This window comes from Urtica dioica, chromosome 5 (assembly GCF_054948205.1).
Source record: "Urtica dioica subsp. dioica isolate 48M chromosome 5, U.dioica_male_clone48M_v1_H2, whole genome shotgun sequence".
NCBI lineage: Eukaryota > Viridiplantae > Streptophyta > Magnoliopsida > Rosales > Urticaceae > Urtica > Urtica dioica.
The window spans coordinates 39,532,124-39,548,349 of record NC_142760.1 but is presented as its reverse complement, the minus strand read 5'-3'; the positions used below and the strand labels follow the sequence as shown (position 1 = coordinate 39,548,349).

The following is a 16,226-nucleotide window of genomic DNA, read 5'->3' as shown; positions in this document are numbered from 1 at the left end:
AACCCATCATCTTATGTCACTTCTTCATCACTAGCCTAGAAAGTTACATATCCCACAACTTCCATACCTGGTTCAAATTCAAACCCGTGGATAATATATTCAGGAGCAACCGATCACATGACCGGTAGTTCCTCCATATTCTCAACTTATTTTCCATTATCTGGTAATCTGAAAGTGAAAATTGCTGATGGTTCCCTAACCTCCATAGCTGGAAAAGGCTCTATTGTTATCTCACCATCTCTTACCTTGATAAATGTCCTACACGTCTCAAAACTCTCTTGTAATCTATCTTAGTTAGCCGTATTATTCATGATTGCAAATGCATCGCTACAATAACCTTTGCTGGATTTGAATTTCAGGATCCACGTTCGGGGAAGATGATTGGCAATGCTAAGGAGGTTAATGGACTCTATCACTTGGTCACAGAAAATCTTTCAGATAAACAAGTTCAGAAACCAAGTTTCTTTAATACCTTGTCTTGTGAGAATGAAATAATGTTGTGGCATTATAGGTTAGGTCATCCTAGTTTTAATTACTTGAAATATTTGTTTCCCAGTCTTTTAAAAAATAAATATGTGTATTCTTTTCAGTGTGAAGTTTGTGAACTTGCAAAACATCATAGAACTGTTTATCCATCTTTAAAGTACATGCCATCAAAACCTTTTTCTCTTGTGTATAGTGATATTTGGGGTCCTTCTCGAGTGAAAACAGCCTTAGGGTTTAGATGGTTCATCACATTTATTGATGATCACACTAGAGCCACATGGATCTATCTCATGAAAGAAAAATCCGAGGCATCACATATTTTTAAAAAATTTCAATCATTGATCAATACTCAGTAGTCGTCGTCGTCGTCGCTGCTGTCGTCCTGGTCGAGGATGTCCAGCTCGACGTGCCGGACTTGGATGGTCTCTCCGGCGGGCTTCGCCGGACGCGGCGGCGGCGGCGGCGAAGGAAGAAAAGACGGCATCGACCCCGCCGGCGGCAGCGGCACGGGATCCCCCGGCTTCCACCCGGGCGGCGGCAGCGGAAGCTCCACCGGCATCCCCGGCTTCCACCCCGCCGGCGGCAGCGAGATGTTCGCCGGAAACCGCCCGAACTCCGGCGCCGGAGGAGGCTGATCCACCATCGGCTCGAAGGAGCGGCTTTCAGGCTCGGCGGCCGGGAGGCCCACGTCGAGCCCCGCGCAGGCGTAGAGCTGCGAGGCCCGCATCTGCTCGTCCTGCGGCGCCGACGGGAGCGCTCCCCGGAGCGGGGCTTCTCCGGCGCCGAACTCCGGCGGAGCGAACGTGATGTAGCTTATCCGGTGCGCGTACGAAAGCACGTCCGATAGGCTCAGCCTCGACTTCACCGTCGTCGTGGCGGCCGCGGAATCTCCCTCGTCCTCGTCCTCGTCCTCGTCATCGTTCTCGTCTCGTCTGAGCTCGTCTTCGTCGGCGTCTTTGGGGGTTCTGCGATAGTGAGAGTAGTCGTCGAGGAGGGCGTCGAGGAGGCGCTCGGCGTCCTTGAGCCTCGAGGCGAAGGAGAGCGCGGCGCCGTCTCGGGACCGGAGATCCCGGGCCGCCTTCGCGTTCGAGTCTTGGAGGTCGAGGATCTCCTGGAGCTGAGCCACGGCCTCGAAGAGCTGCTTTTGGAGGGCCGCGAAGTTGGCGAGGACCTCCTTCGCGGTGGACCCCGCCGCCGCCGGCGGCGGCTGCGTGGGGCCCGCCAGGGGGGAGAGGAAGACGGGGAGGGCGGCGCCGCCGCGGAAGGCGGAGCGGTTCGGGGAGACCTCGAAGAGGCGGGCCGCGAGGGAGGCCATTTGGGCCAGCAGCGACTGGGCTCGCCGGAACGGATTTTCGGGTGAACTTAGAGGGCGCGGATGGTTTACGTCCGACGCACACTACGGCACTCAATATTAGTCTGCAGCAAAATTTTAAATATAGCAAGTATCTAGGTTTTTAAAGAATCTCGGCATGATACATGTAATATATCTTATAGTTTAAAATATCCTCCAATGTTTTTACAAAATTCGTGAGTCGAATAGTTAAAATTTGATAAAAATTTCGTTCAGTTATTACGAATCTTACTTTTTTTTAATAAAATAATTAAATTATTGCAAAAAATATCTACTGGTAGAGAGAGAGAGAGAGAGCATATCTCTTTTATTTTTATCTTTAATTTTTTGAATTATTGTAGACAGAGAATTTTTAGTACACATGTTATGCATAATATAAGATCAGATCTCATTTCATAGATAATAAAAAAAAACATAAAAACTGTTAGGAACCCAAATATAAACAACGTTAATATCATTTGAAAACAAAATAGAACTAATATATGCTAGGAATTTTATTTTGAATTATATGTATTTATAGGATATCCTTCGATATCTCAAGTCGACAACCGGTATCTCCGCAAAATTTTATCGATACGTCGATAGCGTTATTGGAAATATCTATAAAATCGTCAACATCTTCATCGGTAACCAATATCTCAGTAAAACTAGACTATCGATATTTGAGAGGAGCTAAATATTGAGAGAGAGAGAGAGAGGTGTGGGGTCCATTTGTGTGAGAGGAGGTGGCTAGTTGAGGGGGAAGCTCGCCTAGGCCGTGATGGCAGGGATTCTAGCTCGCCTAGGCCAAGATGGCAGAGAGAATGGCTTTGCCCAAGTGCAAGGGGGACCTTGGCTAGATGGGTTAGCACGACTGCTCACCTGGTCGAGGCGTGGGCTCGCCCAGGCGCTAGTGGTCGAGCACGACTACTCACTTGGTCGAGGACGGTGCAAGGAGGTCCATGTGGTCAAGGCGCGGCGTGCTGGCAAGCCATGGGGTTCAACTAGCGAGGAGTGGCCACGCCTCGCAATGGGGACCTGTTGGCCGACCAAATGGGCTCAGCTCGATCAGTTGGGCTTTTTGATAGTCGTCGTTTTTCTTGGGAGTGTCGTTTTCGCAAAGTAAAAACGATGCATAACACGTAGAATTCTCTCATCTATGGCAGTTAAAAATCTTTGAACGAGTACAGAATATGGGTTTCTTAAGTTTCTTAAGTTCAACTCAAGTCTCAGTGGAATTTGAATTTTTCCAAAAGACTTCAAAAAATCAAATAAAATTTGTAAGATAAGATAAGATCACTAAAAAGTAAAGAAAAGAAAAAAAAAAACGAAGCACCGACTGGCATATACATGTAAATGATCAACTCTGCAGACAAGGATAAAGAACCCAAATGTCCGCAAAACATTGACCCTAAATTCTTTTCTTGTACCACAAGGTTCTCCCAACTCTCTTTCTAAGTTCTAATGCTATCATTATGTCTTCTTGGCCTGTAATTAAATTAAACAAAACAGACATGAGCCTTACGATGTATTACCCCTGAATTTTAAAATTTCATCTTTATCTCTATTTTTATTTTTATTTTTTGGCTAAAATTATATGATCTTTTCATCTTCGGCCCTAAAAATTTTTTCTTAATTCTGGCTCCGCCACTACTACATACACCTACACACATAGCTCACTCATAAGTAAGAGTAGAATACACCTCATTTAGATTCTTCTTCTGAAGCTCTCACTGAATTAGGGCATGAAAAAAAAAAGCCTCAAAAATCTTTACGGTCGAGCATATCCACCAATGTCATCTTCCTCGGAAACCTCGCCGGAAGTCTGAGGTAAGCGGCGTCCTCGATCTGGATCGGGAGATGCGTGGCGACGATGGCGATCCCGCCGTTCCGTCTGTGCTCGGCGATCACGTACTCGAGAAGCTCGACCCCATCGTCGTCGAGCGCGACCGAGGGCTCGTCGAGGAGCCAGATCGGACGGTCCACGGCGAGCAGCCTCGCGATCTGGAGCCTCTTCCTCTGCCCCATCGAGAGGATCTTCGCCTTCTCTCCGGCGAGCCTCCCGAGACCCATGAGCTGCAACGCGGGCAGGGCTTTTCCCCGTTTTCCCTCGAGGACCTCGAACCACTCGACGTTGTGGCGGACCGTCAGGTTGTTCTTGATCGAGTCCTTCAGGGACAGCCAGTTCAGGCTGAGCTTGTACTGGTGGAACACGCCGGAGTTTGTGACGTCGTGGCCGTTCCAGAGGACTTCTCCGGCGGAGGGGCGAGAGAATCCGGCGAGCATTCGGAGGAAAGTTGTCTTTCCGGAGCCGTTGGTTCCGGTCAGGACTAGAGAGCCTCCGTCGTGGAGAGAGACGTTCACGTGTCGGAGGATCTGCTGGGCGTTTCTCATGCAAGAGACGTTGTTCAAGAGGAGCCTTGGAGTCGGCGGTTTTCTCACCGACATTTTTTGCTTCTTCTTTTCTATTTCCTTTCTCCTTTGGAACAAGTGCGCTGATCAAATGAACAAAACGAACCGGTGAGTTGTCTGATTCTAAGCTCAGATTTCTTTTTATATCAATGATTTATAACAACAACATCATCAAATCAACATAATTGACGATATCAATGTTAAATCAGCAATCAAATCCTCCACAATTCAGCAATCAACATTATAAAATCAACATGGAGCCTCGGAGTCGGTGGTTTTCTCACCGGCACTTTTTTTTTTTTTTTTTTTAAATTACCCCTAAGGTTTTGCAGTGGAAGAGACTGAGACTGAAACAAGAACACCGATCAAATGAAAATATAGCTTGTTTTGATTCGACAAAATACCATCAAGTCTCTCAATTCAGATCAAAATCTAATGCACAACACTATTGTGATCAAAACCACTTTGGAACGAACCAGTTAATAGTCTGATTCTTTCTAAGCTTAGATTTCTTGTATATCAATGATTTAGAACAACAAAATCATCAAATCAACAGCATAAAAATCAGCTTGATAATCAGTGTCACAATCAACAATAAACAACAAGAACAATGTCACAATCAGTTAGAATTTTCCACAATTCAACAATAAACAACATAAAAATCAGTCTAAAATTCTCCGGAATTCAGAAATCAATATTCTAAAATCAGTGTAAATCCTCCACAATTCAGCAATCAACAGCTTGATAATCAGTCTAAAATTCTCCAGAACTCTGCAATCAACGTGGAGCCTTGGAGTCGGTGGTTTTCTCACCGACATTACTTTTGTAATGGTCCATTAGGAAAATAGCCAACGTTTGGTAAATCTTAGGTAAATAGCTATTTTCATGTATTTACAGACGTAAATCTTAGATAAATAGCCACCTTCACATCATTATTTACGGCTATTTAACTAAAATTTACCAAACGTTGACTATTTAGCAATGTCAAACGTTTAAGTTTGTTATTTTTCTAATTTTCTATTTTTTTTTTAAATATTTTATTTTCCATAAGGTTTTGCAGTTAAAGAGACTGAGACTGAGACTGAAACAAGAAAACCGATCAAATAAAAATAAAGATTGTTTTGATTCAGTCACGAGACTCAAGCAACATCATTACAGTTCTTCATGGTGAAAATTTCAAATCATTTCAAAATCCTTCACAAATCAGCAATCAGCCTAGCTCAGCTAACCAGAGTCAGATTTTATACAAAAATGAAATAGGAAGTCGACCAAATTAACTAAATTTCGTAAAGTCACCTGCTTTGTGTTTCACTCGTCGCGCGTCACTGAAATAAAAAAATCCCCAAAATTTCATGTATGAACCCTAATCTCCAAAAATCCACTCGGGTTTGATTTTCTTACCTAATCTCCGTGAGATTCAGCCTCCTTGGCGTGTCTCCTCACTTTCCGGGCGGTTCTTTCTCGGGCGGCGGCCACGGAGAGCTCGCGGCGGTGGCGCTCTGCTCGGCTGGGATGCGCGCGGCGACGTGGCTCAGTGCTGCGTTTATTTTATTTTTTTTTTTTCTGTTCTTTTCTGTAGGTCGGGCGAGCGAGAGAAGAAGGAGGGGAAGAGAAGATTCGGGAGAAGAAAAGAAAAGAAAAGAAGAAGGAAAAAAAAAATGAGGAAAAGGTAATAAAAATTTTCTTTATATATGAAACGAAAATTTCATAATCGCTCATTAAAACCTTCAATTCTCTACGGCTTTTAAATTGACCCCGAGCTCAACATTTCATTTCAACTGAGCCCAGAAAACATGACAACCACGTCCTTGTCACAAAATTTTGTGACTTCAACCATAACTGATCGAACTTTTAATTAAATGATTCAAACCGAGAACTGTCTCATTCATTCTCGATTAATTCAAATATATTTAAGGTTTCTCGGAATTAATTCTCTTCCTTGAGAATTTATTTTCTTAAATTAAATTCCGGAATATCTCCTCGGAAAATAATTTATTATTCGAAACGAACTCGATAAATCCTTTATTTATTCCGAGATTTCTCCTTACCTTAATATAAAAATATATATCTAATGTTGAACTAGTTTTAAGAAGAAAAAAAAATTTATGTTTTCATCAAATCAGAGGGTGCCACAAGTTTTTCTTTCCAATTTGACGGGAGAAGTACTTACGGCACAATTAAAACATAACATCACGTAGTATTGCCAGTGTAATAAAAAGAATAGGAATGTAAGTATCATTTTGGGTAAACAATAAATATTTTTGCCGCCAACCCTAATCTAAATGGATAATATAGCTGTATCTCTACTTTGATAATTATACATTAGGCTAACATGTCATAAGATTATTTAGTGAGGTTTTAAGTGCAAGCAAGGATTAACATTTGGCGAGATAATTAAGAATTTGAGATGATGGAGGAGATTAAAGCTCTTGATCGAGAACTATAGCGGATTTTCAATCGTGGATTGAGACGTTTTTGAGGCAGCGAGCTTGTGCGACGGCGATCAAAACATGCATTTATACACTTATTTTTCTTATTCAATGAGGAGAGGGCTTTAATTATATCGGCTTTTTTCAAGACCTCTTCACTTTCTCTTCTCCATATAAGAGGGTTATCGAACGCAGATACTGTTACTCATTGTGGAGAATAATAAATGGATTGCCAACCCTTTAAACGTCGAGGAACTGAAGAAGGCACTCTTCGACATGGATCCAAACAAGGCGTCAGGGCGGACTAGTTCCAACCAATATTCTTAAAAAAAAAGAAAAAAAAAACCTAGGATATGTTGTGAGTCCGGCTCCAACATGTACATGCCTTGGTGTTTTTAATGAAGGGACGTCGATGACTGACCTAAATAAAACTCGTATTATCCTCATTCTTAAGGTGCGAGCACTGACACAACTTTCAGAATTTCGCCCAATCATCTTTTGCAACGTGAGCTACATAATTATCTAAGAACTTTTGATAAACACTTAAAATGTTTTATTAGGATCATTGATATCAAAATACCAAAGTGTTTTAGTTTCGGGCCGTTTGATCCAAATAACGTCATCGTGGCTTTTGAGTTGATGCACTAGATGGGTAAAAAAGGAAAAAAAAAAAAAAAGGAGAATAGAAAAAGAGCCCTTAAATTTGACACGAGCAACACAAATATGACCGAGTGGAGTGAACCTTCCTTCTAAAGATCTTGGAAAAGATAGGATTCATTATTAAATTTTGCAAGCTTGTCTACGATTGTGTTTTGACTCCGACCTTCTCTTTTATTCTCAATAGGCCGAAGTGGGGGATCATCTCTCTGTCAGGTCTTCGACAAGGGTGTTCGCTCTCGTTGTACCTATTTCTTCTTTGTTCCATGGGATTCTCTTCATTGATCGCACGACTCGGGGAGAAGGGGATTTCTCTTAACTGCCCAACTATATGATTTAAAAGTTTTGTCGTTTATACAAATATATGATTTAAATTTTGTTTATGTATCAATCACGGACACAGCTCCTTTTCAAATTTTTATGTATACTCGTACGGTAAGCAATTTATGAACATGTTATTAGTCAGTTATGGCAACTCAAAGTTTAAATACGTCAATTAATTCGAAAACCAAATGTAAGAAATTTATTTTTCTCTTAATTATTCTGTTTCTTTTCTTCGTCTCTCGGTCCTTTATATATCAATCATTATTCATTACAGGCCAACAAAAGCGTGTTGACGTAAAATGTAGGATTTGTATAAGGCTTTTCCATAAATAATAATAAAAAATGAATAAAAATAAAATGTCAATATACAAAATAAATGAGAATAAACTTTCCAAAAATATTTTGAGCCAGAATTTTCCTTGTACAAGAAGGCAAGGCTATATCTGTTATATCTTCTTGACTCTCTTGCTGAACCAAGTCAAAGTTCTTGAATTAGCCACAAATAGATTCAAGTGGCCACATAAGCTTTTCTATTGCTTTGTTCTTATGATAGCTATCATTGAGTCTTCTTGGCCTGCAATTAGTATTAATACATAAATCAGTCTCAATGACTCATATATATATATATATAAATAGTCTGAGAAGAAAATAACCTTCTTTAGATACTTCTTGTGAAGTTTCATTGCACCAGTGCATGCCTTTTTGGCATCCAAGTTTCCAGTCATATCATTCAATATCTGCCCATGAACAAATAAAGATTAATACATTAAGTTAAAAACCAAGGATCAAAGACTCACCGATTTATCCTTGGTCGTAGAAATTTCAGAGAAAACCAGCAAATTCTGCCACTGTTTTTTTTTTCCTTCTATGGAAATTCAAGTGGAAAAAAAAATAAAAATTCAGCAATGTAAAAAATTCATCGGCACTCCCATCGACCGCCGGTATTTCCATAAAATGAATCCATAACAGGCCAATCATCGGCAACCGGAAATTTAATCCTTTGGTAGAACAAAATTAGTCCATGATATATAACAAAAAATAATGATCACAAAAGAATTAAAGACCTTGACGACATCGTCTAGACCTCGAGCTTCTTGGAGGAGCTTGGAGCTTTTGTCTTTGAGGACACTGGCGACGAGGAAGATCGAGATCGGGAGCGGGGCTTCGGAGCTTTTCCCGGCCCCGTTCCTGAGATTCTCCCTCTCAAACTTCCCACACTGACGTATCGATTTCGACTTCCCTCTCGACCCCTCGCCCAGTCTGTCGTGGCCCGTGTTAGTCTCTTCGTATACAAAGAACAAGTCCGGGTCGTACTCCAAAGCCCACATCATCTGTCAATATCTCGCGAGGGTAAATTAGTACGATTTATTTATTCGACGATATTATTTTGGGTTTTATGATGTCCATAAGCTATTACGATAGTAGCTTTTTTAGTCCCTATTTTTCAACGAAACTTAAAAACCTATTTTCAACTTAAATAAGTTGCTGATTTCAAAAAAGAGACGAGAGTAATAATCTAATATTAAAATTAAAAAATAAAAGTTAAAATCAATTTAGATTGTATTTAGATTGCACTTTTTAAAATTGGAGAGAAAAATGAATTAAAGCTTGTAAATATCTGCCCATGATCAAATATCATTTCTAATACCAACCCAAAAAAGAAAAAGAAAAAGAAAAAGAAGGATAGATTTTATACCTCCCAAAGGTACAACGAGTCGCAAAACGAGAATTCTCGACGAAACAAGACCATAAGCATTCGAAACGCAAACAGATAGTCACCTCCGCCGAGAGTCTCTGCATTCCAAACAGAACAAAACTACATGTAAAATACGACTATATATATAGGATTAAAGAACCCAGGTGCCAAAAAGTGATGTACCTAAATGTTGATGCAGCTTTGGGTCGATGACTTGGGTGATCGCAGCCAAATTATGAAGTTGGGTCTCTACTCCGACGGAGCTATCGGTGCATCGAAAATTTCCTCGCTTAAAAAATAAGTAAAAACCATAGGATTTTAGAACACATAAAAAATAAAATATTAAATATATCTATCCAGTGACTAGTGGATAATAGAGCAGAAAAAAAAAATTGTGTACCAATCTTCGCATCAAGCGCTCGAAGCACCAAAACGCATCAGCTTCGTCTTCGAGAAGGATAATCATCGGAGAGCAAAGGTCACTCATCCCTGTCAAACGTTTCAAAACATCAAAACCGACCCCAGAGTTTCAATTAGTACACCCACATATATGTATACACGTATGACTGACCTTGGCAATAACCGATGTCTGTATCTATCCAAGCGTATACGGCGAGAATATCCCAGAGTTTCGACAGGTTGACTTGCTTCTCATAGAACACTAAGGTTCGGTCGGTACGGACCACATCGAGACCTGCCAATACACAAAATATATTTAGTCAAATCTCGAATGTGAAAGAATTAGAGTGTAATTGTTGAATGGATGATAAAAGATAGTTTCTTTACCCACGTTTCTATCATTTTCGATTCATAAGAACCTTCAAATTCCATTGATTGAATAAAATAAAATTAAAATAAAGACAACATAAGATAACCTAAACTAATTCCTACCCTTGATTACTTTGACCAATTTAATTGCCCCGAAAGTCCACTCATCAATCTCATTCGGTATCTAAGAACCACAACCCGTATTTTTCTTTTTCTTTAAGAGTGTGTTTGGAAATGAAAATGGAATCCCTACTATTTTTTTTTTTTGGTATGCAGTGAGGGAAAATAAAGTAGGAGAGAAAGTAAAAAAAAAAATGCATAACCAACAAGAAGATTTCATTTTCCATGGAAATTCGGGTGGAAAATGAAATCCATCAAAATTTCTACGAGTGAGAGGCCCGCGTTTGTCTCTTTTCTCAGTATCCCCTTCTTTTACTCTCATATTTTCCATGACTTCCAAACACAACATCGAATTCTAATTTACCCTTCCATTTTCTCTTTCCTCGTATTTTTCCGGGTTCCAAACAGAGTCTTATTCGTTGAGAGAAAGAAAGAAAAAAAAAAGAAAAAAAAAGAAGATGAACAGGACGAAACGGGGCGGACCTATTTGATGAAGGGTTAGCATCCATTGAATTACTTTCTTGTCCTTGACGGGTTCCAAAGTGCTGGCCGTGGCGTCGAGCATCGCGTTTTGTAGAGACGCTTCTTGGAGGACCAAGGGGTCTTGAATCGGCTGACCCTCTTCGGTTATCATCGGAGCCGTCACAAATCTTCCGCTTCCAACCACCGGAAACATTCCCCGACACTCTTCCTTCCACCGAGCATATTGCACCCTAAAAAATATATAAAAAAAATTAGGTAACTAGCCAACTAAAACGTTTGAGATTGCTATACAGCCAACGTTTCGTAAATCTTAAGTAAATAGCCATAAAGATGATAAGACATTCCTGGTTTGCCCTTTCATTGAAATAGATGGGCGGGTTATTTACGTCAATTTACACGGGTAAATACATGGACGTGACTATTTACCTAAGATTTACGAAACGTTGACTATACAGCAATGTGAAACTGTAAATATGGCTATATACCTAATGGACCCAAAAATAGAAACACACATTGATGAAATCCAACACTTAGTTATTATTATTATTATTATTATTATTATCGTTGTTATTATTATCACATATAATTATTATTTTAAAGAATTACCTTCGGCGTGCGCGTATATAGTCACGTTCGTCAAATGTGCTCTTGGGATCGTAGCAACCGAGTAGAAATTCCCATACTTCTCCTCTTATGGAGGGATGAATTCCCTATGGAGGAGAGAAATCAAAAGTCATGGTTAGTTTAGTCACTAATCAATAATACCAAGCGTTAACTCGGAACCGAAATTCGCAACCGTTACTAAGAAAAAAAAAGTTCGCATCGATATCATGGCTGAGTTTCGTATCGTGAATATTCATGAAGAAGAAAGAAAAAAGACGTAACGCTCGTGAAGCCCGAATAAGACAAGGGAATCATCATCAGTAATGAATTCGGATGCTCCGAAAAAAAGGAAGCTTATAAGATACGGTACTCTGTGGAATCTTTCGGCCGATGAACAGAGCTTATAGACTACACTAACATCCGTTTATTTCAATTCTGGTAACCCGATCAAGGTACCAAAACCGAGAAAAGAATCAGTATATATATATTAACTACAAAAAAAAGCACTTACTCCGCGTTGTATTCGGCTCAGCGTTTTCCCGATATCGAGACACCCTTCTGGTGTGAACGCGGCTTGCCATTTCCTCGCACTCAGAGTTTTACCTGCCTGCAAATACACAAACCATTTACAAGCATTTATTTGGGACCAAAAAGCGGATATAAAAATATAACGCTTTGAGCTTAAGAAAGAGCTTAAAAAGAGAAGATTCATCCAGTTTCAATTGAATTTGCTGAAAAGCGAACGTGCTTGAATTCTCATCGCTTAAAAAAATCTCGTGCCCTTAACATCACGAACCCAATTTCATGTCACATCACATCAATGATCTTATCTCATTGCAAATCAAAATCCGTGTTAAAAAAAAACAGCAGAATATATTTCCTGATCTAAGATAATCAAAGGTAATTTAATTCATATCTTTTGACAACCCAAAAAAACACGCTTTTTCTCGATGCAGCAAAAGAAAAAAAAAATAATAGGAATCAAAACAAGACACATGGAAATCATAAGAAGTTAAGAACCCAGTTTTTCTTTTCCAACCATAAAAAGAAAAATAACAAAAATAATATTTATAACAAAAAAAAAAGTACAAACCTTGATCTTGAAGCGAGTTTTGGGAACATCTGTGCACTCAGGACGAACCTGGTAGAATGAATCAGCAGGTGTCCCTGATTCCCTCCACATTACAAAAGAAAAACAAGACCCAATTTTTTTTTCTTTTTTTTTTCCAATCAAAACAAACAATTCGCACAGAAATAATCCACCTTCCGAAAGATCAACGAAAACCCAGATAGGACTTAGGAGGATTGAAAAAAGATGAAATCTTTAATCCCCTCTTTCACTGGATTTTATTTGTTTCCCTTTTTCCAGAGGGGATCCAGTTCAAGAGCTTGCCTAAAATACAGCTCCAACAGATTAATAATAATAAAATCCTCTGAACAATGAGCTTTATTTTTATTTTTTATTTTACTTTTCTTGTTGGGTTATTTTTATCTGTTCGTTTTGTATATCTTTTTTTTTTGCTGTTCTTGAATTTGGGGGTTTCTAGTGGTGGTGGTGGTGGGTATTGAAATGAAATTGCATTGATTGAGTTTACTCTGTCAAAGTCCTCAATGACAAATAAGCTATAATCATTCTTTTCTCCAACCACACCGAACCGTTTAATGCGTCAAAAACTATTAATATTCCTAAATTTCTTTGTTTAGGAATAAAAAAAAAAAAAAAAAAAAAAAAAAACTCGCATTTTTGTCTCGAATTTTATTTATTTTTGGACTTTTTTTTTTTTTTTCCTTTTTAGTTGTACTTAATAATGGAAAATTATCTATTCTGGGGCTTTACCTGTCTAATAAATTTTCCTTTGCATGTTCATTTTTTTTTTGGTAGGGTTAGAAGTTAAAACTTAAATTGGTGTTTTTTTTTTTTTTTAATATATAATTTGTGTATTCTTTGTTTTTTTTTTCGCCGGAAGAGGGACATCATGGAGTTGTAAATTTGTAATTGTTGTGAAAGGTATTAATATATACTTTTTGATGTGTATATATATAATTTTTTATACATATAAAGTTTTTTTTTTTACTTTTTCACTTGCTCCATAGTCAATGTGTACAAACAAATTGACTAGATTGTGTTCAGAGGCCAACTTGGGTTGCATTTTGTTTTATAGGCTAAAGTCACATGCATTGTTGTTGACTATGGCATTTTCTTTTGTTTTTATTTATTTACAAGAAATAGGTTCCGGCGTTGCCCGGGAGGCTTGATAAATTTTAATTTAGATAATAATGTGAACGGTTTGCAATTATTGATTATCACTTATCATACGTAAAAGTTAGCATTTCTTTTACTACTTTTTAATATATATTTAAATCATTTTAATTAAATAATAACTCAGATATAAAAAAAATAGAAATAGTAAGTTGTAATTATGAACACGATTTTTGTTAGCAACGCAAAAATTATGATTAATCAATATCATTATGTTCATTAGTTTTCAATAATTGTGCTGATCATAAGTAATTTGAATTATAAAACTATTAATCGGTTAAAGATTGTTATCGTTTTAAAGTTAGTTTAGGGAATTTTCATTTTTAGAGTTAATTTTGGAATTTTCGCTTTTTAGAGTTGTTTCTGGAATTTTCGTTTTTTAAAGTTGTTTTTGGAATTTTGTTATGCGATTACTTATGTAATTTTAAAAGTTAAATAGGTATTTTTGGAAAAAAAAATTTAAAAATTGGGAGTACTGTTGTAGCATGAATAGTAAAACTTGGGTTTTGCTTTATATATATATATATATATATATATATATATATATATATATATATATATAATTTGATTGTTTTGGTGCTAAAAGGCTAAAGGCTTGATAGTAAAAATAAATACATTGCATTAGCAATTCAAATTTGGTAGACCTAATATTAATGCTCATTTTCCCTGAACAAAATTAATGTTCATGATCTGAAGATAAGTTTTGTGTGTTTATAAGAGGGAGATATTTGGTCTCTCATTGTAGGTTGTTAAATGTCAATATCATATTGTTCTATACATATTAGATTTTTTATTGGTATTTTATTTTTATTTTGTGTTTCTCTCAATAGTGGCAATAGAACAAAATAAAAAATGGTAACCCAATCTGTTGACTATTAAGAAATTACTGCTAGTCCGAAATTCTCTGCCAAAATTGCCAGTCTTTCCCAAAAAAATAGGACCGTCTTTTTTACCTTTTGCATGAGAAAATAAGCCTATGAACAATGTTGATGATACATAGGGTCAAAAGATATAAGTAATGCATAAAAAAAAAAAGGTTCAAAAGGGGTACGCTAATGCTAGTTTCACTGCATGAAGAAAAAGAAAGCAAAGAAGGTCATGAAGAACACAAATTAACTAATAAATAATTGTTTATGAATGATTGATGATCTTATGGTTATTTAAATATTAGTTTGCCAAGAACACAAGACATTAATATTCTTGATATTGGTCAAGCAAAGTATAAAGTAGTAGAACAATTTGAAAAAGAAAATAAATGTAATCAAGTTGTGCCTTGTTATGAAACAAAATGCACATATGCTTTGCACTGGAAGCTAAGAAACCTAAAAATAAACACAAAGAATATAACCAAAAGCTTCACTGCCATAGAAATGTGAAGTAAAAGTTGCACGAAAACAAATCAGCCTACAAAAACCCTTCTCAGGACATTGTTCATGTCATCAATTATCTTTTTGTCCATCTATTCAAATTACAAACACTTTGGGTTATACAATTAATCACTATTTAAGTATCTCATGGCTAGTCACATATACATAGTTGGTCTGGTTTGCTTAGCAGTTTTTGTGCAGCGGAGCTGTGCCACGGAGTTCACAATCGGAGACTCAAAGGGTTGGACTGTTCCGACCGATAACACCGAGCCACACTACAATCAATGGGCCGAGAAGAAAAGATTTCAGATTGGAGACTCTCTAGGTAAGTGTTCATCTCAATTCATTTAAGATCACCATTTTGGTTTTCCGATTTCAAATAGTCAATTTGATACATTGTTTGAGATAAGCAAGTGTTTCGATTAGTCAAATAGTCAAAACTGAGTTGAAGGGTTTAAAAAGCATTTCAATTAAAACCGACAAAATAATTAATTTTGTTGTGTATCCGTGAATGTAGTCTTTGTCTACCCGCCCGGGAAAGACTCGGTGTTTCTTGTGAGCCAAGACGACTACGTCAACTGCAACGTCGACAGACCCCTGAAGAAGTTTGACGACGGGCACACCGTGTTCACGTTCGAGCAATCCGGGCCCCACCATTTCGTCAGTGGGAACAGGGATAACTGCCTAAAAAACGAGAAAGTCCTCGTGGTCGTCCTATCTGACCGGACCAACAGCACCAATGCGAGCCCGCCCCCGTCCCCGCCCCCAACTCAGACCGGAAGCTCTCCTCCGTCCCCGGCCCCGTCAGGCGAAGAGTCACCGCCCCCGCCCTCAGATGACAACTCGTCTCCAACCCCAGTTAGCGAGCCGCCACCGCCCCCGAGCGCTGCTTCTCGTGCCTACGTGATCAGCGCTCTCGGAGGCATTGGAGCTTCATTGGTTGCTCTTCTTCTAGCCCTCTAAAACGGATGATTTTTTTTTTTTTAACTTCATTATATTTTTATTTCTTTCTTTTGTTGTGTTTGCAACCTTTGAGCTCAAAAGATTCATTTGAGTTTTGAGGGTATATTTGTTGACTTGGTGTTTGGGGTATTTGTTTTCTAAAGTTGAATAAGCTTGTTGTATGTGAGTGTGTAAAGCAAAGTATATTCTTTCAAGAAATAAATTGGTTTTCCAATGTATGTTTATGAATTTTAAATCTTTGATTGTTTTGCATTTTAGGAATTGTTCAATGAGTTGTTAAGGTGTCATTATACACGTTGCTCTTGATGACAATTGAAGCCTTGAAGAG

The 16,226-nt window shown here is 38.4% G+C and overlaps 4 protein-coding genes across 5 annotated transcripts; 1 reads left to right on the top strand and 3 right to left on the bottom strand.

Annotated features, from left to right (window-relative positions):
* Positions 1 to 835: 835 nt before the first annotated feature.
* LOC149398425 (mediator of RNA polymerase II transcription subunit 4-like) lies at positions 836 to 1,822 on the bottom strand. Its single transcript, XM_089614588.1, has one exon. It carries the CDS (start codon positions 1,799 to 1,801, stop codon positions 836 to 838), a length of 966 nt encoding a protein of 321 aa, XP_089470714.1. The 5' UTR covers positions 1,802 to 1,822.
* Positions 1,823 to 2,829: 1,007 nt separating this feature from the next.
* On the bottom strand, positions 2,830 to 5,870 carry ABCI1 (non-intrinsic ABC protein 10). 2 transcript variants are annotated; one of them, XM_089613955.1, is made up of 3 exons: positions 5,630 to 5,870; positions 5,525 to 5,553; positions 2,832 to 4,311 (listed from the first exon to the last, which is right to left on the bottom strand). In XM_089613955.1, exon 3 carries the CDS (start codon positions 4,262 to 4,264, stop codon positions 3,578 to 3,580), a length of 687 nt encoding a protein of 228 aa, XP_089470081.1. In that variant the 5' UTR covers positions 4,265 to 4,311; positions 5,525 to 5,553; positions 5,630 to 5,870; the 3' UTR covers positions 2,832 to 3,577. The 2 variants fall into 2 exon arrangements, with proteins under 2 accessions (XP_089470082.1, XP_089470081.1); XM_089613956.1 differs by lacking the exon at positions 5,525 to 5,553 and having other exon boundaries at positions 2,830 to 4,311.
* Positions 5,871 to 7,957: 2,087 nt separating this feature from the next.
* LOC149398423 (rab GTPase-activating protein 22-like) lies at positions 7,958 to 12,962 on the bottom strand. The gene is made up of 11 exons (XM_089615175.1): positions 12,402 to 12,962; positions 11,820 to 11,915; positions 11,312 to 11,415; positions 10,706 to 10,935; positions 9,906 to 10,028; positions 9,735 to 9,823; positions 9,518 to 9,623; positions 9,335 to 9,432; positions 8,703 to 8,969; positions 8,292 to 8,375; positions 7,958 to 8,212 (listed from the first exon to the last, which is right to left on the bottom strand). Exons 1-11 carry the CDS (start codon positions 12,489 to 12,491, stop codon positions 8,195 to 8,197), a joined length of 1,305 nt encoding a protein of 434 aa, XP_089471301.1. The 5' UTR covers positions 12,492 to 12,962; the 3' UTR covers positions 7,958 to 8,194.
* A 2,016-nt stretch (positions 12,963 to 14,978) lies between these two features.
* ENODL9 (early nodulin-like protein 9) lies at positions 14,979 to 16,133 on the top strand. The gene is made up of 2 exons (XM_089614954.1): positions 14,979 to 15,260; positions 15,453 to 16,133. The coding sequence occupies exons 1-2, from the start codon at positions 15,083 to 15,085 to the stop codon at positions 15,896 to 15,898; spliced, it is 624 nt and encodes a 207-aa protein (XP_089471080.1). The 5' UTR covers positions 14,979 to 15,082; the 3' UTR covers positions 15,899 to 16,133.
* The last annotated feature ends 93 nt before the right edge of the window (positions 16,134 to 16,226 follow it).